General features: G+C 38.5%; 1 protein-coding gene across 8 annotated transcripts in view; it reads left to right on the top strand.

Moving 5' to 3' along the window:
• The window catches only part of HYCC1 (hyccin PI4KA lipid kinase complex subunit 1), a 45370-nt gene that overhangs the window by 6871 nt on the left and 12103 nt on the right, over positions 1-26396 (top strand). For 5 of the 8 annotated variants that reach the window (XM_080582656.1, XM_080582658.1, XM_080582657.1 and 2 more), the window contains exons 2-8: positions 13010-13089; positions 15532-15633; positions 19851-20030; positions 21559-21639; positions 22045-22160; positions 22474-22569; positions 25658-25774. In XM_080582656.1, coding sequence (XP_080438782.1) covers positions 13039-13089; positions 15532-15633; positions 19851-20030; positions 21559-21639; positions 22045-22160; positions 22474-22569; positions 25658-25774 — 743 coding nt within the window. In that variant the 5' untranslated portion in view covers positions 13010-13038. Of the gene's footprint in view, positions 1-1549; positions 7454-7494; positions 11683-13009; positions 13090-15531; positions 15634-19850; positions 20031-21558; positions 21640-22044; positions 22161-22473; positions 22570-25657; positions 25775-26396 lie in introns of those variants that run through there. The other 3 variants (XM_080582662.1, XM_080582660.1, XM_080582659.1) reach the window with 3 other exon arrangements.

The raw sequence follows: 26396 nt of genomic DNA, 5'->3' as shown, positions 1-26396 counted from the left end.
AGTCGTGGAAATCTTTGATGCGTTCCCATTTTAGTGGTACTTAAAAATGTCCTATTCTGGTCAAGGAATGCTTGTTAGTTCAGCCGTGTTCCCATGAAACAGTGGCAAGGGCTAACTCGCTTAACTCACCCATTTATGACCAGTTTTCAGTGCAGAGAAGTGAACGTCCTGTATAAATTTAGTAGCTTTGTAGGATGTGGGTATTCTTGACGTTGGGAGGAGAAGAAACCCCTGCTCGTACAGCAACCAGAGGAGCTGACTGAACAGCGTGAATAGGAAGTTGACTGGGTGTTGAAACCACCAGGAACTAAATGCTGCCACACTTACCCTTCAAGAGGTTCCTCAAATGTGACTGGTGATTTTAACGACGGGATTATGATCCTTTTGTATCGTGCAATTACATCTCTCTCTCCCCTTGGAAGAATGTCATAGTGTTTGAAAAGTGGCCATTCACTGAGATTTTATTTGGTGTTTCCTCTCACGTGGTAGCGTGCTTTGCTCTTGGTTTGTTACAGCTCCTCTTTACTGCGGGCACAGCAGTTTTCATGAGTGTAACGTGCTTCCTAGGGCTGTGAAGCTGTCCTGAGCTGTCCTGCTGTCACTCGGCTCTGGTTCATTTGAGTCCACCGTGTCCCAAATACATGTGCAGTCAATGACCAATTTCCATGTATTGTCATAATTGCATCTGCAATTCAAATGACTTTTCAGTTGCCTCTCGTAAGCAGAATGCACTGAATCGGGTTCCAGGTTGAACTCCATAGACTTCAGGTTATTACAGAAACAAATTTCGACGACTGTATTGTTAGGCTACAGAAATATTGTCAGACTTGAAGTCCTGAAGCCTGTGCTCCAAACTAGGGCTCAGAGCGTGTAACCAAATATTGAAGTACCGATCACTTGTTCTAGAAATATTAGGTGCGGAAATCTTAAAGAATTAGACTTAGAAATTCAGGCCTGTTTTGAGCAGAAGACATCTCGAGTTTTAATGAGCGTGAAAATAAAGGAAATAGGAAAAGAGAAATTATACGCGTGCTCTGTTATTGTTATTTTTTAAAATCTTAAGCATACCAAATTCTGAGTAAGACAGAAGTGTGGGTCTTGCTGTTACATTAAAAAAAATAATCAGGAAAGAAATGATGTTTTTCTGATGTTCATAAAGTGTGTAAAGTACACAAAGCTCTATTTAGATGCTGGAAAATGTCGTTCAAATTAGCGTGTCCAGTCTTCTGATACAGCAGGCTTGTGTGGGAGAGCTTGGTGGGGAAGAGATGAGGAAGAATGAGAAAACTGTCATGTGGAGATAAAGGAGCCTTTTCCTGAAGCTATTTAACGTAGTATTATGTACATTTATTGATGGATCATTTTTGTTCTGCAGCTTAACAGGGAGCGATCTTCAACCACTCAAAGCAAACCAAGCCCTAAGATTACTGTCGGTGTTGATGTGCCCCTCCTCTGGAAAACGCAGCTTCCTATAGCTTCTTCATGACAAAATAAGCTACTGAACCAGTTACCGGTAGATCACCACAAGCCTCTTTTTGCTATAAAATGTGTGCTGTATTGCAGATAGTAACGCTTATGCTTTTCTCTCATGGTCTTTGGGGAAATGGTAGAATGGTACGCTAGAGGTAATATTTTGGATGCATTAAGTTATCAGGAATGCTTATGTTGTTGTAGTGGTAGAGCAGGGTGGTGGGAAGTGTCATAGCAGTTGTTTAAAATAAAATAAATGCTCTGGAGTGAAAATAAGAATCAAACCCTTTCATTGCAGTCACATTTGAGCGTGTGTGTTGATGTTAGTATACTATACTGCAGGTCTGCCCTGGGTAAACACACCATAATAACTCTTCTTAGGGGTAGTAAGTTTTTGAAGTCTGTTTCTGGGTCATCTAAATCGCTGACCTATCCCAGGATTTATGCCGATAGTATAGTTTGATGCTTGTTTCAAATACAGTGTGTTAAGCTTTCTCAGCTATGCGTGGACCTGCTTTGAAAGGATAGTTCTTATTTGTAGGTGCTTGTGCACGCTTTCAGGAGTTCAGGCTGCAGATGGACCTTTCAGCTGGGCACGTATGACTGGCTGGCAAAGGCGGGTGTGATTTCAGAGCAGGCAGTTCTCTTTCAATGGTTTTCATGCTAGTAATATTACTTCAAAAAATAGAATTTACAACTTAACTATTTCTTTTCTAAATAAAACAGTCACTTCTGAAGCACCTGGAACTTTTGCAACCTGATTTTCAGTTTTTGGAGCTCCCTGCACGTTGTGGAGGCAGAAAGAGGATCTTGTTGAAAAGAAGTCCCAAGAGCTGCTACAAAATTTCTTAGTCATGGGTCTTGTGTACTGTCTTCTACAGTTAGGTTCTGTTGGCTTGTAAGCAGGCGTCTCTGCCTTTCAAAACAGATGAGGAGCAGATACCAAGAACAGGGTTGGAAGTAGGCAGAACCTCCTAAAATCTTGCTCTCAGCCAGTGGAGCGAAGAGGTTTTGGCCAAGTGTTGCATTCTTCACGTTGTTACTGAAAAGTAGAAGGTGTAGAGTATTAAAAGTGGAAGGTGAAGAGCTTGCTCCAGCCCCTGTCCATTTGTGAGCTTTGTCCTTCTGATAAGAGTCACTACTAAACTATTTGTTGGATGAACTCTTTTCTGCTTGCTCTAGCCAAAACTACGCCGTTGTGGTAGAGGTGTTGGAACTGTGCCTTTGGCAGCTGACGCTTGGAGGTGAAGCGCAGCCACTGCTCGATTCTCTGCATGCTTTTTAGGTCATACTGAAGCTGTTGTGATTTATATTGACAGCATTTCCGACTGCTGAATTACCTGCCACCTTTCTATTTGATCAGTTCAGAAGGACCTCTGAGATGACTTGCCGTTTTCACAGGAAGGAAAACTTGTTTTTAAAATTAGCTTACAGCAAGCAGACTTCACAAACAGCTAGATTAAACGAGTAACTACTAGTAAAGGTAAGCTGTAGTAGCACTGAAGTTTGAGGAGGCAAAGTAGGTAACTAGAGGTCATGGCATTGCCACCAAAATAACGCTCTCTGCTCTTGGAGAGACTGTTGGTTGTTGACTCAAGGCTTGTATTGGCGCTGAAACAAGAGCTGCAACATAATTATTCTCTCTGCGTAGTTTATCCTATATCTCTGTTTTAAATTTTGTTTTCTGGGTTTCAGGGAAACTTCCTGACTTCATCGTGATGTAGTATGCATTGGGCTTAGTGGAATGAGGGTGTATGAGGACAGTAACTGTATTTTGCTCGGAGCTGCGTAGAGAATGCTTCTTCTAACTTGGTAACTTCTGCAGCACTGCATTTCGTTACAGAAGTGGTAAGAACACTGTGTCCTGTCCTGTGGTGTTTCCTACTTCTGACACAGGAGTAGGACTCCAGACACAGGTGTGCTAATACATTTAAAAAAAAAAAAAGACAAATCTAAAGCTTTCTAGTTCTTTCTTATTAGAGCATAAAGAAAACACCTTGATCTGAATAGTGCGGGGTTTTGTGGCTAATGCAAAACCTGGAAAACCTGTGTGGATTGGGTGACTTTAGTAGTATCAGTATGCTGTTCCCTTTTGTGCATTTCTGTTTGTTATTTCTGATATGTTTGGTTAAGCTTTTGGCTGGTCTACCTGTAACGTTGCTTTAGGTTAAAATGTCTTTCCTTGTGATGCATATATGGTTATTACTTTGATTTTTGTGTATGTTCAACTGTTAACTCTATTAACCCACAATAACTGCAAACATAGTTTACGACAAGATTTTTCATCTAGATCTCTTATTTTCTCCAAGACTATGCTGTTTATATCTATTCTTTCTTAAAGATTTAATAAGATGTAAACAGTAGTGTTCGCATGGACCAGAACAAAAGAGGAAGCAGGTATATTTCAGCTGCTAAGAACAGCTGTTTTGAAAGTAATAGCTCTTTATTTTTCCTATAATGGATGTAACTCTTGGTATATTGCAGATGATAGAAAAGCTAACACTTGATATACTGCAACTGAAGTAGCTTGAAACAGAGTAGGGCTTGTGCAGGCTGGGGAATGGGATGTGACCAGGGCAAATTGGTTTCCAGTGGCTGGTTTTGACTGACCCTGTTGTTGCCAGTACTGCCGTTGTACTTAGGGTGTGCTTTTGTGCAGAAGGCAGCAAGGAAGAAATGGTGAAGTGTGATTAAAAAAAATAACTTCTAAGCTTTTTTATTTCATTTTTTTTACACCGGTTTGGCGCCCTACTATTAGAGTTGCTTTTGTACAGCTTTAACAATACAAACCTGACTTACTACAGCTTGTATAAATTGGGAATAAATCAATATGAAATCTCACTTCTCTATCTTGGTAAACCGTTTGGCTGGCATGAGTCGTTTGGTTGTGTTTAAAGAGTTATCTTTTGCCTGGTAAAGGGCAAGTACAAGGTGGGTTGTGAACAAAGGTGGTTTATAATTGTTGTTTGCTAATCTGAAGTTGAGCAGATGTAACTGCCAGCAGCCAAAGGTCAGAATTAAAATCTTCTAAAGCGTTTGCTTATAGGGACCCTACCCTCTGCTCAAGATTTGAGAAGGCTTTCTGCAGACATGTTCTGGGTCATGTGTGCCCATACGACTGTTTATCAGCCCTGTAAATGGCATTATGAGCTCAGCTGTTGCTTTTTTCCTCTCCATGTTTACAGAAGTTGAGGGTTGTAGAAGGGTGAGTTCTAGCTTGATACAAAAAAAATAAATAAATCTGTGTAGGTTTCTGTGCTGCAAAGTGTCAGTATTGTATGGTGCTGTATCCCTAGCACAAGAAACAACTGCATTTAAGGCAGCTTTTTGTTGCTTCTGAGCAGTTTAGTTAATGTACACTTTCTTACTTCAGTGTAACTATTTTTTTTCATTATCTACTATTGCCAGAACTGAATTGTCTGTGTCTCAATATTATTAGCCATGTGATTTTTTTAAGAACCTATTATGAGTACTGTTTAGGAGGATTTTTTCCATGTGATGCCCAAAGATCTGTAACTTGGTCATATCTCAGATGTAAACCATTCAAGAAGAGTATATGCACAAGATGAGGAAATCTTGCTCAAGTCTCTGTTGTGGACAAGTTCATTGACCTCTGGCTCTCATCTGATGCGTAACCTGCTAATAAGGTGGTTAGAGCTGATGGACTGGGGAGAAAAATAGAAGCAAAACTGAAAAAACAGCCCTGGCAACGTGAAATTCAAATTGACTGCAGTTTCAGTTCTGAAGGTTCAGTAACCTTTGAAAACCACTGGAAACAAGGGTGTTCAAAACTGCTGTCTTGGTATAGCTTCAGCACAGGAGTTGTGAAGACAAGATAGCTGAGGTTGGGACCGTACGGAGTCAGACCAGAATTTTTGAGATGTTTCTGTCTAACAAGAGCTGTTAATAGGTTGTTAGAGAGGAAAACAGGGCATGTAGTGACAGGGAAAGCTGGAAGAGTATTCTGGGGGATCACCCTATGACTTGGGCTTTCTGAATGAGAGGATGTGCTCTTACATTTAATGACTGTGCACGGTTTCTTCCATGAATGCATTCAGGCTTCTTTTTCTCTGCAGTTCTGTAGACTTAACCTACTCTGACTTGGGACTCAATGCATGCTTCCTCTGCATTGTTTTCGGTAACTCCTCCCGCTTGTGTTGAGCCCTGGCACTTGTTAGTTCTCCTGTTAGATGATGCTGAACAGCTCTCTTGTCGTTTTAGGGACTTGCCTGAGCCAGTGATGCTTGGTGCAACTATAGCTAGCTAGTTGACGTTGCTTTTCTTTTACACTGAAGGCAGCAATTATAAGAGAGTATTTGACACGGAGTCTTTGAGCATTGCTTGCATTGTGTATTTGAATAGAGCATGTGACTTTCAGGCTTAGCACAATGGGGTTTTTGTTTCTTTCTCTTAGAGTAAATTTGAAAAATGTCAAGAAGTCACACCTGGCCTTTGTGGTTTGTGGAACTTGCCAGAGTGGTTTTTGGAGCCCAGAGCAGCGTTGGTTTGTTTTCTTGACAGACTTTAATTTGCTATCCATTACTGCAACAACAGGTATCTGTTTGAACAGGATAGCTTGACAATATTTGAAATTCCATAATAAATGAATAAAGCACTGTATCAGTAGAATAAGCCGTGCATTAACATCAGGAAAATACATTCACTTCGCTGACAATTTAGTCAAGAACACGCTAGCCCAAGTTACATTTCCTCTTCTGAGGCCTACCAAGGTTTGTCTTTGTCTCTGAAAAGAGTTGGGAGAGAAGAGGGTTCAGCAACATGAATTTTAAGTATTGACTGTAGTCCTTAAGTGAACCTGATGTGAGATACAGAGCTGATTAAAAAAGTTCCCAATGCTAATTGTACCACTTCAAAGGGTTTAAAAGGAGGGAAGAAAAAAAATAAAGGTTGAGTCCTAATTAGCTGTTCCCTACTTTTGAAAATGGAACTACCATAGAATACAAAATCAACAAGGACCGGGGACTTGGACTCTTACAGACCTGGTGCATCATAACAGAATGCTCACAAGTTTACTTTGTTCCTCCTCAGGGAATTAGGAACCAAATTTGGCTGTTGGTTCTTAAAAATCTTCATGTTCCGCTCTTAGATCTGTGTAGCTGAAGATGAAGAAAAAATATTTCTTAGCAAATATCATAAACTTCCAAACAGATGCTTTTCATATTAAGTAAGGGCACAATATATGCTTTTCCTCTTCTTCCAGCAGTTCCCAGAGGATGGGACTTGAGCAGTTTTTGGCTCCTGGTTTTGTTTTTTCCACTAGCAAATGCCTAGTACAGTGACTCCAGAAGGTCAGTTCTGCAGAACTCCAGAGTTCATTCTTCGTCCAAGTCCAGCCTCCTTGTACTTAATCCAGAGTTCATTCAGATACACACATCCTGTGGATAAATTCTACCAAGGTTGGGTAGCTTTAAAGAATAGGAAAGCCACCCATTGTGAGAATTTTCTTTAAGAACAGCCTGTGCATGTGTTGTCTGTGACTTGATTCAAGGCCATCATTTGATACTGGGAGATTAAAAAGGTCTTGAGTGACATGGAAAATGAAAGCCATTTCAGTACCCATTAGTATGTTTGCCAGAGAATATAACTTCATTCCTCTTGGCTTGTTCTCCACCAGCTTGGTGCATAGCAACATTTTCTCCCTGCCTCTGTTAAAAGTTTGGTAAGTTCCTGGTGTGTTTGTGCTGTAATGAAAAAAGGATTGTCTCTACAGTCACTTTGTAGGAGTCTCTGAAAAAACTCTCTGCTTTTGTCAGGTAAACTTGCTTGATATCTTATTCCAGATGTACTATTCATTCGGAAGCAAAGCAAAAAATGCCATCTCCGATACATGGAGAGTTTTATTATAGTATTAGAATGGAGCAAGATCAATTTACAGCTCTCAGAGTCTGCTTATTACTTGGGAACAGATCCAGAAAAGTCCTACCTCAAGCCATATCAAAATGGATTGCAGACTGAGTGGAATGTAAGTTAGATTCTTTTCTTGTTGATATTAGAGCTCGAGTTCCTTTGGGTTCTGATGTTAGAGATTAGCAAGGGCTGTATGATTTCATGTATGTTTACTTTAAATAGATGTTCTACTAGGGAAGCTTGTTTGTTAATTATTATGTAGTATGTATCCTATTCCTTGCTGCTAATCCACGTGAGAGTCTTGTGGAAAATTCTCCAAAGTGCTTCTAACTCACAGGCTAAAATACACAGATAACTTTGCTGTGTGCTAGCTGGGCTGCAGTACCTACACGTGTGATAAATGCGAAATAACGTGGTAAGATGTGCAAGGAGAGCTGCCTAAAGTTGCTTTGCCTCATGCATGATGTAAGCTAAGAACATGTCTAACGTTAGTATGACATAGACACATAATATATGTGTCTACCATTAAGTTCAACAGATGGATGACAACCTGACTGAAATCCGTCACAAACAATTTTGTGGGATCATTTGAATCTTTGAGACTTCTCTCTGTTTCCTGCAACGATCTTCCATCAGAACGTCCAAATGGCTCTGCCTGTTAGGCTTTTGGAGTGAGGAGCATGGGGACATTGAAAGCTGCTGGTCAGTTTTAGTCAAAGTTTGATTTGTGAGGATTATATGGACAAAAGCTATTTTATTACTATTAATTTTTAAAGAAATTCTCAAACTCTGTAGATCTGATACAGGGACTTGAAGGAAGAGGCCAAGGAAAAAGCTGGTCTATTCAAAGGGAATAACAAGCTGATGTTCCTTAAAGCAAGATGTTTGGGGGGGAAATGCTGTGTAGTGCTTGCTGTATTGTTTGAATTTTCATTACAGCTTTGGTATTTGTAAAGATCGTTCTCAATATAATTTTACTTTTTTTTTTTTTAGTAGCATGTATCTACTGTATCTACTGTATCTACTTTTGTTGCTTTAATTCTTTGGCGACTGGGGCATCTTGTGCTTTACAGTGGCCTCTGTGTTGGAGTTGAATCCACTCAACTAGAGCTATAATTAAGGCATACATTTTTTTAAATCCTCTTGGAATTTGATGCATAGAAGGTTAACAGATCCTATAACTTAGCCCCTATTTAGGCCCACTTTTTTTTAAAAATCAGTTTTAGAGTTGATTTCTTTTTGTAAACTTTCCATAAGCTTCAGAAAAAAATTGCATCGTTAAAAGAAATTTGTTAATGCTTCTTTTAGAACAGTCTCAAGAAGGGTTTGCCAGATCTGTCCATACATTGCTGCAGTGCAGCATGATCAATCTAACTAGCAAAAAATGCAGCAATCCTGAGCAAAACATTAGGTTATCTGCCTGTTTTAACACAACCCCCCCACGCCTGATAGGTGGAATTGAAGCTTCTTAAACGCAGAGAAAAGTCTTACAGATAATCATAAACATGGTCTTCAAAATGAGATTTCTTATTTATGACACTTGCATGTTTATTGCTGTGGATGTGTATGTGCTTAAGTTTAAACCAGGTGTTCAGAAGAGTATATGGTTTTTCTTGTGATGCATGAAGGCAAAATAAGAGCAGTCTGCATCTCTTATGGATCACGACTGCCTTAACTCGCAATGGGATGTTTCCATGATGTAAAAAATCAAAGACCCAATCAGCAAAAATGTTTCCTTTTTCTTTTAATTCAGCTTTTTGTAGCTTTTCATTTCAATATTCATGTTTTAGCATTGCCTGGTATGCCAAAAGAGTTGCCTTCAAATACACAGTCGTTAAGTCTTGAAGTATTGTTCTTGGTCCAATGGATAGTGCCAGCCAGGGATGTTCGTATTGTTTTAGTGGCCAAATAAATCCTGTGTTCTCTGGATGTCTTTAATCTATTGATCTATCAAGTGTTATTTTCAGAAATAGGTAGAAAAAAAATAATAATACAAGTGTTTGATGAATTTGGTGTCAGCTGTGAACTGAGGTATCCAGGACTCCTTGATACAGGAGTCAATACGAGCACAAGCATTTATTCTATTAATGGAGCTTAGTAAGGGTTACTCTTGTCAATCCTACTGAAGCATAAGACATTGCAGAAGCCTTTGTCCACATTCATAGGAATGAAAGTAGGGCTAGCAGATCTTGTGATTTTGTAGGAAATGAATTTGTTGCTTCAGTATTTGCAGAAGGACCTGCCTTTGTGTTTGTTAGCACAGTGTTGTTTGAAAGCCTCCCTTTTGCGTCAGGGTTTGACACAAAAGCTAATTCATCTAGAGGCTGCTAATCTGTATCTTCATTATTATACCTTTAGAGATCATCAGAGCTGGTCAGAAAGAACTGGTATTTAGCTAGATGGGTTTCCTTCGTGACAATGTTTCCTATTTCTTTGTTGATACAGTGTGGACAAGAGATGCTCTGGTGTGCCCACCATCCTTGTGGCCCTTTCCCGAAGTCTCTCCCGTGTGTCTGCTGTGGCGGGGGCCCAGCACTGGCCGCAGCACGCCGGCTGTGTCCCGTTGAGGCTGAGCCTTCACTCCAAGGCATGGCTGTCTGAACAGGCCAAAGTCTGTGGAGGTCCAGGGTTTCAACCCTTCTTACTCTGCTATTTCTTGAGATCTTGTGTTGCCCTGTGTCACGGTCAGTGCAGCTGTAGCTGCTCCTGACATTCACATTGCTGCCCAGTTTTAACATGTTTGTAAGTATGAGGTTCAGCAGAGTGCCTGCCCTTGTTGGCTCCTCGGTATCCCCTTTAAGGACGTTATCATCAATGGACTCCAAAAACCTCCTGGGTTTCATGTTCCCTGCTGTGCTTCTATTTCAGGAGACAGTGGGGTAGTTGAAGATCCCTGTGAGGGCCAGGGACCTGTAAACATGAGGCTGCTTCAGTTGTATGAACAAGGTCTCATCTATTTTGATTTGAGCAGGTAATGAGTAGCAGACGCCTGCCACAATGCCATCTGTGTTGGCCTGCCCTCCTATCTGTGACCCCGAAGCACTCAGCGGGCATATTGCTCATCCTAGGCCAGAGCTCCACGTGTCCTTACTGTTCTCCCAAACAAAGGTGCCTTTCCCTCCTCACCATCCCACTCCGATCTTCCTAAAGAGCCTGTGCCCAGCTGTGACAGTGGCTCTGTTGTGCGAGCTGTGCTGTCACATCTTCGTGATCGCAGGGAGATTGTGACCACCCAGCTGCATGCAGACCTCTAATTCCTCCTCCCTCTCGGTCCCCATGCAAGGTGTGTGTGTCTGTGTGTGTTAGCAGCCGGGCTCTGCAGAGGGGCACCCGGTCATGCTGATTGCCTGGAAAAGCTACGAGAGCTTCATCACGCCTTCCTGTAGGCACTGCCTTAGTTAGCTGTTTGCACTTGAGCTGAGGGTCCTGGTTAGCTCTGTATTTGTTGATTGAGTCTCTCTCGCCCACCTCACCTCGTACCTTTTGCAGCCACTTCCCGGCTTGACTGTGGGTTGTTGTCTCCCTCCCTTGATGCTGCTGGCATCCTTCTAATGGAACTGCTGCAGCCCTCCACCTGCCAGGAGAGGCATTTTAATGGACCTGCTGCTGCTAGGTGTTTACAGCTACCACTGCTGTTTTCTCCAGAAATTAAATCTAATCCTGTGTGTTTTATACTTCCTTAGCCCTCGTTCCGCTTTCATTACTGGAAAGCACTGTCCTTCTACTTTTTGCACAGTCTTCCATATCTTTCTGGAGTTGCAAGAGGAGAATTCAGTAGCTGGATTCCCAAGGATTTTAGGTTTCATCTGACCAGATAATTTATTTAACAGGCTAAATTCTTTCTCAGTAATGCTGTGAGTTCTTCTTTGCTTATGCTAACCATGTCAGTAATCTAACTGCAATGGACTTTTTTTGGTCATCATTTAAAAACAAAAACAAATAAAACCTGACCAATTCCAAAACCAGAAACAAACCTTTGGTATATTTTCTTCCAGCAAAGTTTTCCCTCTGACCAAGGGGATAAAAGAATTGTGTGTTCCTAGCGTTTTCATGTTTACGTTTTGACCTTTCTAATGCATGTCCATATAGACCATAGCTATTTTGTATTTCACAGTAATTTAAAATGGATCTGGTTTTCAGTGTGCCTCTTTATTGAATTTCAGATCATTACGAGCTCCTGACTTCAACTCATGATTAGGCTGATAGTCTGATCCCCTCCCCTTCCCTGCCCTTTCCTTTTCCTTTGGCATAATCTGGGCTTGTTTTTCATGATTCTTTCTTGAGCAAACTGCCAGCCCTTCTGAACACCTTTGCCTTTGAAACTAGTGGACACGAAATCTTGCCTTAAGTCTTGGGAGAACTTGAAGCCTATTTTCTCTTAAAAGGAAAATCTCTGTCTGCCTATGCTATTATTTTTTATGAACACGATGCAAGAAGTTGCCAGACAGCCTGTCCAGTTTCATTGCTTTTGCAGTGCATATCTGTGTAGTTATTCCTGCAAATCATGTACTTACTATACCTTGAAAGACTTCAGTAGCTTTCTCTTTAAGTAAAGCCTCTCTTAAGTAATTTTTTCCCTTGCTTTGGAGGGCTTATAGTGAGCTCCCACTATTATCATGCCTGGTTCTTTTCCTTTTATTTACGCTTTCTAAAATTCCACTGCAATCTGGATTTCAGAGCAAAAATTTGCATCCGTGTTATACGAGGCAATTCTTCACTTCCCTCTTTTCCCTGCTTGTCATTTCTCAAAGAAGCCCATACTTGGGTATCAGAACTTTGTGACTATTTTTAAACTAGTGAAGGGGAGCTTGATAACGTGTATCATGACTGAACATTTCAAGTAAGTGTTAATTATTTCATCAGATGAGTATTTGTTGTCTGAAATCCATGACCACAAAGTTGTAAGTTAATGTAAATAGTTTTCATGTGCTGTGGAGTATGTCCTAGGCGTGCTCTTAACTTTTAACAGTTTTGTATCTTAGTGGGATGTTGTTCTTAGTTTCAGAATAAGCCATTCCAAAGAACAGCTGTTTTTAAAATGTTTTCTAAAAGCTTAAGGGAAATCAGAAACGAGTTTCCAAGGCCATTCTGCATCTTTTGTGTTTGTCTCGGTACCACTGATCTTGCTCTGTCTGAGACTGTGTGGGAAGTTGGGGAGGGGAGTCCATCTTAGGCTACATGCTGAGGCTGCAGACTCATTGTCTTGCAGCTGTGGTGAGGGGGAGGCTTGAAAGGTCTCCATCAGTCTTTCAGTGTCCTTTTCCAGGTTAGGAATAGCAGTTGTCAAGGAAAAAACTAAATTGTCATTTCTCTTCAGTGAGTTTGTACAGTTTTCTCTTGAGTTCTGTAAGCTGAAAAATAAATAGAAATGAGAAGGTAATATTTTCTGTTTTCAAAATGCCAGTTCTGCAAATCTTTGACTTACTGAGCTTCCCACGCAATACATATTTGGAATTTATTAAACTGCTGTATGCGAAGGCTCCCATGCTTAATGCTTTCAGCAGCTTGCGCAAGTGAGGTAGAATGAAAGTTCAAAATAATGTCAGCATGTGAAATGTTAATGAGTAAAAGCATGGTACGATGCTTTAAATATTCCCAGGAACTTAATTTTCATCATCTGTTTAGTGCAGCAACTGCATAGTTTTTACAAACTGTTTGCTTGCTCTTTCAGGCTGAAGGTTTTGGAACAGATGCTGGAAGATGTTAGCTGTGGATACTGGGATTGTGGAGGAGTGGTTATCGGAGTTCAAGGTAATACACTGTAAGATATTTAGCCACGAGTCTTTGAACTGCTGCTGGAGCAGTATGCACCAGTGCCTGATTGCTGTAGAAAATAAAGACACCCACTAACCTTGGATTTTGCTGAGGTAATCTGATGTATACAAACGTCTGTTGGAAAGATTTTTTTTTCCCTTGTCCTTTTTGGGGTTACATACTTCCTGATACAGAGCAGTGAAAGTAATCGTGAGCTGTGGCAAAAAATTAAGAACTGCAAGCTATGAAGGTGTACCCCAAATCTCAAGTCTTTCCATTTTTTCCTGTATGGTTTACCTTTTTATGGATTGTATGGAGTAATTAACACCCGTTGTCTCTGGAATGCCTTCTTTAAACTTTATCATTAAAAAATCAACACTGTGATAGTTGCTGTTCACCTGTTGAACTTGTTGAACTTCTGTTATATCCTGTAGTTTTGATCACTGTAATTTTTTCCAGTCAAAGAACTTGTTCACAATCGGATGTCCAGGTCTGTTCCTTGCAGGTTGCATTCCTCTGCTGTCGCACTGTCATTATGTTAGATCAGGTCCGGCTCTAAGTGGGGCAAAAGCTATGGAAGAGAATATCTCAACGCAGAGAGCAGGCATCACTGGTCATCTCTGCCTTCCACTTGCCATGGGAAAAACACTTGGGTACACGAGTGTTTTCATTTATTTATTTATATAATTGTTGATTATTTATAGAGTTTTTGCTCTAGCAACAGTAAAGACAACTCTGAAGTAAGGAACTGTCGTTTTACTACTTCCTCATGCATAACGTGATTGGGCCGCTATCTGGTAACTGCAACAGCAGATAGATAAGCTGGCTCTAAGGAAGCCAGAGCTTCTCTATTTTCTGTTGTTATGAAGCCACAATCTCCTGTTACTTTAGAAGAAACTTGATATCAGCTTGTAAATGTTGCTTATGTGGTTTGAAGAAATGTTGCAAATTAAAACACCATCTCTGTGACTCCGTTCTGATTCACTATTTTCTGTCTTGAAATGTGATAGATTTTTTTGGGCACATTCAATGGCCCCAACCTTTAAAAGAGGACGAGTCATACAGCTCTGTTTTATTAAGGTGTACTCTCAGCCTTGATGTTAGGACACTGTCCTGCCAACAGCCAAAAAGTTTAGTGTGTTGATTGAATACCTTTGAAAACTTCATTCATAGAAATAAAAGCTTAAGATTATAACCCCTAGCGTACTTAAACCCTTGTGGTCATGACCAAACTGTTCTTGAAACACCTTGACTGGAAGATTCAAGTGTTATACGAATATCAATAAGATACCGATACTGAGGACACAAAGTATGTTGTGTAACTGTAGGGGAAAATGCACTGTACCTTTGTTATGGATCCATGTAGATTATAGACCAACCTTATTTCTCTGTTAGTGTTTGTCTCGGTAACTTTTTGGTTACATCAAGCTATTGTTGAAATGTCCTGTGAGCCCTCAGCATTCTGTTCAATCTTGTTAGTGAATAACTGAAAGATTTTGTGTAACAGAAGTTGAAAGTTATGCACAAAAAACCTAAACCCCAGAAATTCTGTTCGTGGTCGTTTGTGAAAATTCTGGTAGCCTGCTGGATTTCTTTCCAAACTTTGATACTGGCCTTCTGTTCCATTCTTTCTTTCTCCTTCTGATATTTGTAGTGTTTGGGACGAGGCATGCATTGTGGTCTGGTTGATTTGAGTATGGGCTGGGACTTACATGACCATTTTTTCCTGGTCTGCTAGGAATCTAGGAATCACTTTTTGCTTTCCTATCAGTATAATGGAGTACGATCTCCTTTGAAAGACTGCAGACAAGTAGTACAGTAAGAGCTATGAATAGTAAGTTTAAATGTACAGCTTCTAAAAGGTTGTTAAAGAGATCAGACTTGGAATCTCTACTACCAGAAATCCTGCTCATGTTAAAGAAGAGCTATTCATACCAACCTGAATTTGTGTTCTTTCAGGTAGTAATGTATCCTGTAACAATATTCACTGTCTGTGTACTGTCATAAAGTGTGGGTCTGCAAACTGCAAAGTTTCACAGTATTTAAATTTCATAGTCGGCATGTGTTGTCACTGACACTAGCAAAAAGAGTGGGAAGTGAATTGTGTTTTTTTTTCCTGGCTTCATCAGTATATTATGTATTTTCAATGAGATTGCACTTCTGAAACTCTCATTTTTTATCTATTTCCATTCCAATGTCATTAGTTTCTCAATGAAACTGTCTTCAAAATGAAAAAATGTGGTGTCTTCTGGCAACTTTGCTGTCATGAAAAAATGATGTTTTCTGTTGTTTGGATTTCCTTATGAAACAAATTCTAGTTTACAGTAAACTCTGATGAATAGTAACTTGTAATGGAAAATTGTTGACATAGCTGTTACATCTTAATGATAAAAATTGCTTTTTTCTAGTAGTTATAATACACTTTTTTTTTTTCTCCAGACCTTGCCAGAGGCATCCATATCCAGCTATGCGACAAACTTGAAAGACAAGACTGCTCTGATTTCATCTCTTTACAAAGTAATTCAGGAGCCACAGAGTGAAGTGAGTATATCAGGTCTTGCTCACACAAAGTGTTTCACAGAATGCCAGCAAAGTAAAGTATTGCATGCTGGTTAATTGTGTTCTAGCTATGTGAAATAGTTAATTCTAACTATGTGAACTACATGAAGAGCCTTTATGAAAATGTTTTCCTTCTGATTTTATTGAGATGTGTTCTTAGCAATGACATAATACTATGGAAACAATTTGTAAGTTTTGCAACCTGCTGATCATAACTAAGCTTATGGATCATACTCAGGGGCTTCAGGATCTGTGTATGGAATTAAGAAATAAATTAAGGAATTGAAAAGATGTTTGAGACTGAATTATTTTTGTGTTTCAATATAATTTGAGTGTGAATCTATAGCTATCAGATACTTGTCTTTTGTAAGCCAAGAGACCAATGTTAGATAGGTTTGCATTCCTTTTATGTAATTGCTTATGTCATATGGCTTCTTGCTTTTTTGCCATCACTTCAGCAAATGTACGTCCACTGTATAAATACATATATTTAAAATCATTTAAAACAACAATCTGCCAATTCCTAAGAAATTCTGGTGTGGAAAGGGGCAGGTTTGCTCTGTACCTGTGTAAGGAATGGTTTATACGCCATGACTGCACTTCTTTTGAAGTGTCTAGGTGAGATCAGAACATGCTGAGCTAGTGCTAGCTGTGTCCTGGTAATTGTATTGTCTCACTTCCTACCATCCAACATACCTTTGTGTATTTTAAAACTGCACTGAGTCCTTAATTCCTGTTCTGGAAAGACCCAGAATAAGGAACCTCTCCAAAGTTTGAGATGATGCCAGTAGTGGGCAGAGGGTAAGACACTTCCTGTTACAGGTACATTTTTAGAGACTATGGTGATTGAGAAATCAATGTTGTAAAACAAATCAATGTGTTGTACAACAGAGAAAACGTGTCACTTGCCCTCCAGAGCAGCAAAGAAAAGTCATTCTGAGTCATTCCAAAATACCAAGTCAAGCTTGCCTGGTCTTCAGAGTGGATATCAACATGCAAGTTAATCTGATGAGTCTCCCTATTGATGCTTTCACGTGTTCTTTGATTTATTACTACTACTACCTGTCACCAGGTTTGTCATTGTACGTTTGTAGCACGGCTGCCAAGGCTGTGAAAATTCTGCTCAAAAGGATTGTTGGGATAATTCCAGGGACGAGGTATTGAAGATTTTCCTGTTAGTGAAACTTTGAATTGAAATAGAAAGCCAGTGCTGAAATGCAAATATTCTGGCTTGAGAAGATGCTTCTAAAATCTTAATTTGTACAGTTCTCCAACTACCTGGCACTTTATGGAAAGTTAATAAAGGCTTTATTAGTAGGGAAAATTGTAATTCAGTAAAAGTAGAGTCTTCGGTAGATGTGAAAATTTAAAGGACTTTTAATTGAGCAGATACTCAAAAGTCCAATGGCAATTCTTTTTTCTGAGAAGGTTTGTTTCTTCACAAATTCAAGATTTTTTGCCTTGTACCTAATGCACTATTACTGCTGATAATAGCAATTCAGGTCTTTGCATCAGGAAATAGAAAGTGTTTGAAGTTCCCGATGTGTCTGGTTGCAGCACTGAAGAAGGAAGGATAAAATTGCTTGAACATTCTTCTGTTCCAGCATGAAAAATTTTCAGTCTAGTTTTCATACCCTTTAGAACTGGTTTAATGTAAAACATTATCTTGAAGCAGCAACAACTCATCAGTATGTTTTGATATTACGTTTTAGCATGAGGTGGCATTTTAAGGAGGAAAATCTGTTTTTTGTACTGATTACGTATTTAAAAGTGTTGATATAAAGCTGTCTCAGCTGAGATAATGATGTGAACATGGATACCTGTCATAGCTATTTTTGTGCCTTGTAAAGTTCAAGCACATCATTCTGAACTGGTCTTTCATTAAAAGAAGCATGCAAATTGTGTGAAATATGTAAGCTGAAGATGGAAAGCACTTGTGCTGATAAAGTTTTCTAGAAGTATCTTTGATAGTCTGCTTTGAAAACTGACTGGTAGTTTAGCTTGATATGCTTTTTTGTCTTCTCTGTAGGATTTCAGAATTTTTTGAATGAAATTAATAGATCAAATACAAAACATTATATGCAAGTTACTAGCAATAAAGTACATATTTATATCCCAGTTCTTAAGGATTTTCAGAAAGGTGTTGCATAATGCTTTGCTTTCTGAACTGAAGTGCAGTGGCAATTCTGATTATTACAGTATCTTTTCTCAGTGCAGTCTCTAAAATACTCTAAAATACTCTTTGGTTTGGATTCCATCACATTCAGGTTGAAACTTTTGGGGACTTTGAGTAACACTTTTCAATCTATTACTATCCTTGACGTTCCTGGTTTTGAAATAAATTTAGAGTCTGTTTCTGGGAGTCAGATGAACCATTAAGATGTTAAATCTTGGAGGTAAGGAACCGAGGCAGCAAAACTAATCCTTTAGATATGTTGCACTTGAATACTGTCTTAGAGATTTGCAATTGGAGAATGTCACATTTCTTGTAATGTTTTTTTTTTATATCCTAGAGCTGAGGTTGATGAAATGAATTCTAAATAGCAGGAATCTCAGATTTCATTTTGTAAGGTTTTTTTAATGCACATCCACTGGCTATCATGATTCTTTTTCTAAGAGTAGTTTCTCAGATGATAATGTCCTCCTATTTGTTATTTGCAAATGCATGACTTAGAATATTTAACTAAACATCCTTTTTTGCCCCCTCTCTTCCTGACCCCACTTTTTAGCGACGTTTTGAGGAACGTAAGGAAGAAATCCTCTAACAGTTCCAAATTCTTATCTGCAATTTGCTGTGTTTGCAGTCAAAAAGAATTTCTGAGACTGTGCTTTTGATTTTTTTGTTTGTTTGAAGTTTCAGTATCCAGTTCAGCTTGCTTTTAAAAGTGCCTGCTAGTGTAGACAATGTTTACCAGTTGATTTAGGAATTTCTTACTGTTGTGAGCAAAATGTAACCTCCCTACAGTGACGCATGGTTAACACTATGTTTTGTCCTCTAGTAGGTCATAGCAGAAGAATGAGCATTACATATGGAAATACAGCATAAGCTGATCACTTAATTACTTTAAATGTTTAACTGTGCTTGCTCAGTGTATGACTTCCAGTTCAATCTATTACTTCCATTTGTGTCAGCTTAACCAATCTTGTTTAAAAAAAATAAAAAAAAAAATTACTTTTGAAGCTTCCTAATTCTGTCCCAAGCCTATACATTGAAGTTTCTGGAAGAGTTTAACGAGAGTGGAAAGATTAAAAGTACAGTGTACTAGTTTGTTGCAATACTTTATTGAGGGGTCTGGAGAACAAGTCTTACAAGGAGCGGCTGAGGGAGCTGGGCTTGTTCAGCCTGGAGAAGAGGAGGCTCAGGGGAGACCTCATCGCTCTCTATAGGTACCTTAAAGGAGGCTGTAGCGAGGTGGGGGTTGGTCTGTTCTCCCACGTGCCTGGTGACAGGACGAGGGGGAATGGGCTAAAGTTGTGCCAGGGGAGGTTTAGGTTGGATGTTAGGAAGAACTTCTTCATTGAAAGGGTTGTTAGGCACTGGAATGTACTGCCCAGGGAGGTGGTTGAGTCGCCATCCCTGGAGGTCTTTAAAAGACGTTTAGATGTAGCCCTTAGTGATATGGTTTAGTGGAGGACTTGTTAATGTTAGGGCAGAGGTTGGACTGGGTGATCTTGGAGGTCTCTTCCAACCTAGACGATTCTGTGATTCTGTGATTCTGTGATTTATACATGACTGCCTTGCAGCTTTTCTCTCTTGCAGAGTAAAATCATTCAGCACTTTTTGTGTACACTGTGAGAGCTCTAGAATAACAAGACCTTTTGTTCAGGTACTCTTCATGTATATTATGTGTATTGAGGTTATGGTATGAGATGCAGTGATAATGAGTATCCTCTGCTTATGCCTGTGAGGCTAGAGGAAGTGGGCTAAAAGTAAAAGAAAGGAGCTAGCTGTTGGAACTACTACTTTTGAGGGGATGGAAGACTCTACATGTATCATCTGCAAGTGTAAGAGACAGAAAATGCACAAGGTGACTTGCGCACCTACTGCTCTGGTCACTGCCTCACTGCCCTGATAGCTACAGCCTAACATTTATCACTTTATAGTTTTGTCCAAAGGACTAATCAATTTGTTTCCACACAAAGTTGCAGTTTCCATAATGTTTTACTCATTAACAATTGTAACCTAATTGTGACTTCAGCTTCTGGAGCCAGTCTGCCATCAGCTCTTCGAGTTCTATCGCAGTGGTGAGGAACAATTACTGCGATTCACGCTGCAGTTTCTACCAGAACTGATGTGGTGCTACCTTGCTGTCTCAGCCAGCAGAGATTTGCAGAGCAGTGGATGCATAGAGGCCCTTCTCCTAGGAGTTTACAACTTGGTTTGTATTTGCACATAATTTTTCAGGCCTAAAAATATTAGTGTGCTTTTGGGGGGGATACTACAGAGTACTTAACAGGAAATAATAAACAGTTTTGTTTCAGAACTGAAAATAAGTGACTGAGTATTTCAGTTTTGTCTCTTTGAATTGATGTCCTAGCTTGAAATCAGATTTTATCTTGGTGAATATTTATTTCTGCTCTTTTTGTGTTTTTTGGAAAGTGTGATGTACTTTAATGGCTGAAGGAGACAAAGAATTCCTCGTTATTTATTTTGTTTTCATTAATTCTTGGTACAGTGATTAAACTTATATTCTGCTTGAGAGCTTTTAGAGGCACTGCTTTTGAAATGGTTGCAAATATTTTTGTGGTATTCTAATTGCCTTGAATAGAGATCACAAAAAAGTCACTTTCAACAAATTCTTAGGGCTTGATTGTTGAACAGTTTGTTCAGTTTGGAGAACATAAAGGTCGTCTTTCATTTTTGTAATAACCTTGACATCTTTTTTTTTATATATTCTCTATGAAAAGATACTGTTTGATGTTAAAATAGTCCTTTGAAAAACAAATTTATGGGGGAACCTTTAAGAGCACCATATTTTAGTTATGGGCAAAATGCATTTAGTCCATGTTAGACATTTTACTGATGCTCCTCTCCAATCTCTACCTTTTGGACATATGAAATCTGTTGCTAAGATTTAAAAAAAAATAAAATTGTTGTATGAATTTGGTCAGATCTGCTTCAGAAGTTATTTCTGAAGGTTTTTGACTGAGAGTACTTCAGTGCTCTTCTGTGATACGTGGGCACCTTTTTTTTTTTTTTTTTAACATTACCTGTTAGTCTTACACTAATTAACAGGAGTGAGAAGTCTGCAACACACCTTCCAAGATTCTGCCATAGTGGTATCTTCTCAAAGATCTTTGCACCCGTGTTTCTGTTTTCCTAGGCTGCATCATTTACGACTCTTTGTAAATATATAAGTATCAAGGTTGAACTTTTGCGAGTATTTTGATATCTGCTACGGTGTCAAGCCGTATGAGGCTGCAATCCTTTTAGTGATATGATGTTTCCAAAATGACTTGTAGAGTCATTATTTGATGAATAAGTAGTTTTCCAAACATAACTGAGTGTTAACCTTCACAACTAGCAAATAGTGTATAATTTTAAAAAATAAAAATAAAAAACAAACAAACAATAAAGCAACAACAACAAAAACAAAAAAGCAAAACCACAATGCTTTAAACATATTGAGATTTCCAGATTAGGTTTTTAAGGTGGCCTATCTTAGCATGTGCCCTTTGCTAAGTCATTTGAATAGTATTCAGAAGCAAGACAAATGTACTGTGATAGAAAACAAATACAGAGATAACTTCTAGCTTGTAACTTGAATCGTTATAGTATCCACTATCTGTTCTTATAACAATTTATTTTGTTTTCTTTGTCCATTCACCCCACTTCAGCACTTAACATTTTTGAATGTCTGGTTTCTGTAGTACAGTATAACCATGGGTGTCTTCTGACTTTTTCAGGAGATAGTTGATAAAGAGGGACATAGCAAAGTGCTGAGTTTCACGATTCCGTCTTTATCCAAACCTTCAGTATATCATGAAGTAAGTAACACCTACAACACAAACTTGTCACTGATTGTGAAAAGCAGTATGATTTGTGGTGCCTGTTTAAGAATAAAACTGAAAATTAGTTTTAATGCTTTGCATGGCCTAATAACCTATTTTTCGGTCTGATTACTTCTAACTGGCCTCTGAGGCCTTTTCAGGTTTTAATAGTCATAAATCCATAGTATGCATGCTCCAACTATATTTTTTTCCTGTTCTGAAGCCTTATACTTTATCTGGTGTAAAATGATTTCTTCAATCTAAGACAGCTGGGCAGACAGATAATCTTAAGCCTGTTGAACATTATGTACAAACATGGTGATGCTGTCCTGTTGTCTGTTTTTTCTTGCATTGTAGCAAGGCTTCAGGTGGATGTATTTTGAATGATCTTTTTTCTTTTAGCCTTCCAGCATTGGCTCCATGGCTCTGACTGAAGGAGCTTTATCCCAGCATGGTTTGTCCAGGGTTGTATACAGTGGACCTCATCCTCAGAGGGAGATGTTAACAGCACAGAACAGGTAAAATTGTATAGTAGGATTTTGCTTGAGAATCAGTAATGAATCTTTTAAGTTTTTTTTCATATAGACAGAAGGTATAGAGGTGTGTGCTGTTTTTCTTTTTTTTTTTTTAAATGTAAATATAGATGCAGAAAGACTAGGAGTTTTTCCACATGAAGAGGAAAAACTTGCAGACCCAAGATAATCGTTGGTCAATGATTTTATTGAATTACATCAAGTTTGTTCAAATAACTCTTGCAAATTTCTGTGTAAACCTGTTTTATTTTTTCAAAGTAAACTTGGTAACATAATCTCTGTTTCCTGTAAACTCCAGGTTTGAAGTGTTAACTTTCCTTCTGCTCTGCTACAATGCTGCCTTAAGCTACATGCCTGCAGTTTCTCTTCAGTCACTGTGTCAAATTTGTTCAAGGTAATTTCTGTAGGCTGATTATACTTGAAATGGCATTGCCAACTTGAAATGCAAGCAATTTGAATTCTAAAAAAAAATATCTTCAGGTTCCCAAAAGTTGCTTGTAAACTTGACTTTTTTTGTAAGTATTTATTACTGCATTACCTGTGTTTAAGTTACTCTTATCTAACTATGGGTTGAGATGGGAGAAGCAATTACCTGGTTTACATGCAGTGCTGTAAAATGGAGAAAGAAGTCAAATCAAGGAAATTCTTTTTAATTAAAGTAGTCGTAAGTGTTTTAACTAAATAAAATCAGAAATGTCTTCTGAAATCTTGGTAAACTTTGCATTACATGCTTACTAAGTATATTTAGCTGTAGTGCAAATTGAAATGTCTTTGAAGTTATAGTAGATCTGTAAACTAGAAATATGCTTATTCTTACAGATATTGCAGGTATTTCCAAAATCTGTTGTTACTTCAAAAAAAAAAACAAACCTCAGCTTTTATTGGTGTCCATTTTTCCTCTCTTTCTTTATTCAAAAAGGAAGTACTGGTATTGAACATTTCTCTCTCTAGAATTTCCGAGGTGGACATTGTGTTAAGGAATTTAGAATACTTTTGTTAACCCAGAGAACCCAAGAGAGATGCAGAAATCAACTAAGTCTGTCTCCATAAGAAGGTTATCTTACTGAGACATACAGTGAAGCAGTTCTGCTGATTTCATTCTAGCCTTTTTACAGGAAGCAACTCAGGATAGAGCAGGGCTTTTTGAAACTGATCAGTACTGGCATTAAAGAAATGACTATATTAAGAGGGTCTCCTCTGTATCATTGTCATCGTTAACTGATTACATTGCTACTGTGAGTTCACTGTTTTCCCCCCCAAGTACATGACATATCCCTATGCTGTAGCATCTGGTAAATGCATAATTATATATATTACTGGCATAAAAATGACCTGGTTAGATGTTTTTTATCTAAGCTAGCTTTACTTTAAACTGGACACTATTTTTTCCCTGCCTCCATCCTCCAGGCTTTAGACAATACTGATACGCTTATTATTTCAGTTAAGTATGATAAATTATCTTTGAGCCAAACCATTGATAGAAGTTATGGAATATCTGGAACTGAAGTGTTGCCCATCTTGTATAATAGTAAGCTCTGCTGGAGGATAAAGAGGAAGAGAATGGATGGGATTTTTGGGGGTGGGTTATTCAACCTAATTAATTTCAGTAACTAGCTCATGGTTTGGGACTAGATAAGAGTCAGAAAAAACAGTTTTAACTTTGTCCATGGATGTACAAAGTGAAGTCTCAGAGGATGAACTTGGTTGGTTCAACACCTTAACCATATTTAACAAAAAAAGTCAGTTTGATTCATTAACTGGAGGTAAAACTCTTGTGTTAGCTAGTTTTACTCTGCAGGTGAACTCTGTATTTTAAGCTACCGGTTTATTTGCATTTTGGTTTCTAACGCTTAGTTTTAAGCCATTTGAATAGTGAAATGCAAATCATAATGTATTCTGAAGTAATATATTCCTAATGATAATAGAATTGGAGTTAAGAATCTGAATAAGCAAGGAATACTTAAGTAATCTATGCTTGTGGCCAACATCATCATCATCATTGGCCATCATCATCACCACCAACATCATCATTAGGATAAAACTGGCATTTAGTTGCAAATGAAGTGTTTGTCTGCTCTTGAAAATCAAAATTCAAAACTAAGCAAAGGGTTTTTTTTAGGCATATAATTTCGAACTGCTGAATTCAATCACTTTACATTTTGTCTGAGAAGTTTGTATTTAGGGTCATAAATTTCAGTGACAATTATGACTAAGTGCAGATGCTCAGCTCAGAGCAGCAGTTGACCAACTCTATAAAGTGGCAGCACAAGCCTAGGGTCTATGGAATTACCATCAGTAACAGATGAGTGCAAAGAGGGTAGGTATCTTGCTCCTTTATAAACATCTCCTAGTGTTTTCGTTTCCTGGCATGTTGTCACTAGCATGGCTTCCTGTCTTTCCTGATGATCTTTAAAATCCTTTTTGTTGTTGTTTGGGGTGGTGGTGAAATCAGCATGATGAGTCAAATTTTTATATCATCCTATATGCAAAGTACATACTGGGAGAGTTGCAGAGATCTGGAGGAAGGGGGTTGTCTGCTTATGTTTTTGGGTTTTTTTTGGTAAGTCAAAGCAGAGGATGAGTTGCGGAATAGAGAAGGAGAGCGGAAAAAGCACAGTAAGTTAGTGGCAAAGTTAGTATTTCTAAAAAAAAGGGTGCTAGAATCTCTATGGCAGTTCTAATTTGACTGGTAAGAAGCAATAAAATCTTAAAGAATTCTTCCCCTCCCCCTCTCCCCTGGCAAAACCTATCAGAAAGCTTGTAAAACACCTCTTAAATCTGTATTGAAGCTGAAGAATTGAAGGTGTCTAAGACTAAACCTGTCAGTCTGTGCTATGAATAAGAAAATACTGATGAATGTCATTAAGTCGTTCGAGAAGTCCAGTAGCAGTCAATAAATTGAATATTTAACCACCCCATATCTTTGTTTTTCAAAATCTTTTGTCTACAGAATCTGATGTGGAATTTGGATCAGATCTGTGACTAATTCTGCTAATGCTGACTTCTGCTGGATTTTAGAACGGTTTCATGAGCGTGATGCTTCTGGTCTCTTTGCTTGAAAAATCTGCGTGTAACTTTCATATTTTATGGAATTACACTTGCTTCTGTCTCTTACAGTAATAGTTTCTATTCTGCTCTGTTTCTTTAAATACTGTTAGTTTATTTTTTTCTGTTCGGCAGTAAATGCTTTGAATTGATAATAACTTCTAATGGCTGTTTTTTCCCATGTTCAGCTGTGGTATAAATGTAACATTGTCTAGGGTATCTCTGCTTTGAAGGATTTGAACTCTGCCAGTAGAGGGCATACCCTTCTTCCATAATAAGAAATAGTCTGCTTCAGAACACAGTTGTTGATGAGCATTTTCCTGGGGTCTACTGCAGTTTAAAAAAAAAAAAAAAAAGTACTAAACACTTAACTTGGTAGTGTTCTATGCAAAGGTACTTCTACATTATCTGCTAATGACAATGCATGATTTCCTTAGAATTTGTGTCTGTGGATATCCCCGCCAACAAGTGAGAAAGTACAAGGGAGTAAACTGCAGGATTCCAGTTTCATCTGAATTCATGGTGCAAATGCTAACAGGGATTTATTATGCCTTGTAAGTGTTTTTGTTTGTTTGTTGTTTTTTAATATGTACAAAATAAATAAATGACAGCTTAATTTTTACATTCATTTAGGCATGCTACCTTAGAAATGTTTTATTTTCTAATGGGTAGATGTAGCAATAAAGTCTTCAGGAGCAGAACTAGTTCAACAACTAGTTAGATGACACTACCTGTGTAATAATGGGGAAGGAGGACTGGACTAGCACTTGGGAGTTATAACTGGTGTTGTGAAAAAATGTCCAAAAACCCTTTTCCAAATTTTGTCTGCTGTCCAAATTTCTGCTTGCTTACTTCTGACATCAATCTAGTTAAGCAAAAAAGTCTTCTACTGTTCTTTCTCTGAAATGCTGAATGCTGACCACCTTTTTGATAGTCATGTTGATGCATAAAACTCTTTTATTAATTGAAATAATCAGAGGATAGTAACACAGGAGTAATCAAAAAAGGTGGAGTAATATTAAAACCATCCTGTTTGAATTTCAAAATATTTCATGACTGGCTGATCAATAACTAGTTATGTCACTTCTAAACTGCTCAGGCTGGTTAATGGAAATAAAACTAGTGTCTCCATATGTAATAATTCAGAACAGTTTTGCTAAGTAGCAGGCTTACTGG

Source organism: Anser brachyrhynchus (genome assembly GCF_964034855.1).
Source record: "Anser brachyrhynchus genome assembly, chromosome: 2".
NCBI lineage: Eukaryota > Metazoa > Chordata > Aves > Anseriformes > Anatidae > Anser > Anser brachyrhynchus.
Note: the sequence above shows the minus strand (reverse complement) of the source record. Positions and strands in the feature narration are given on the sequence as shown.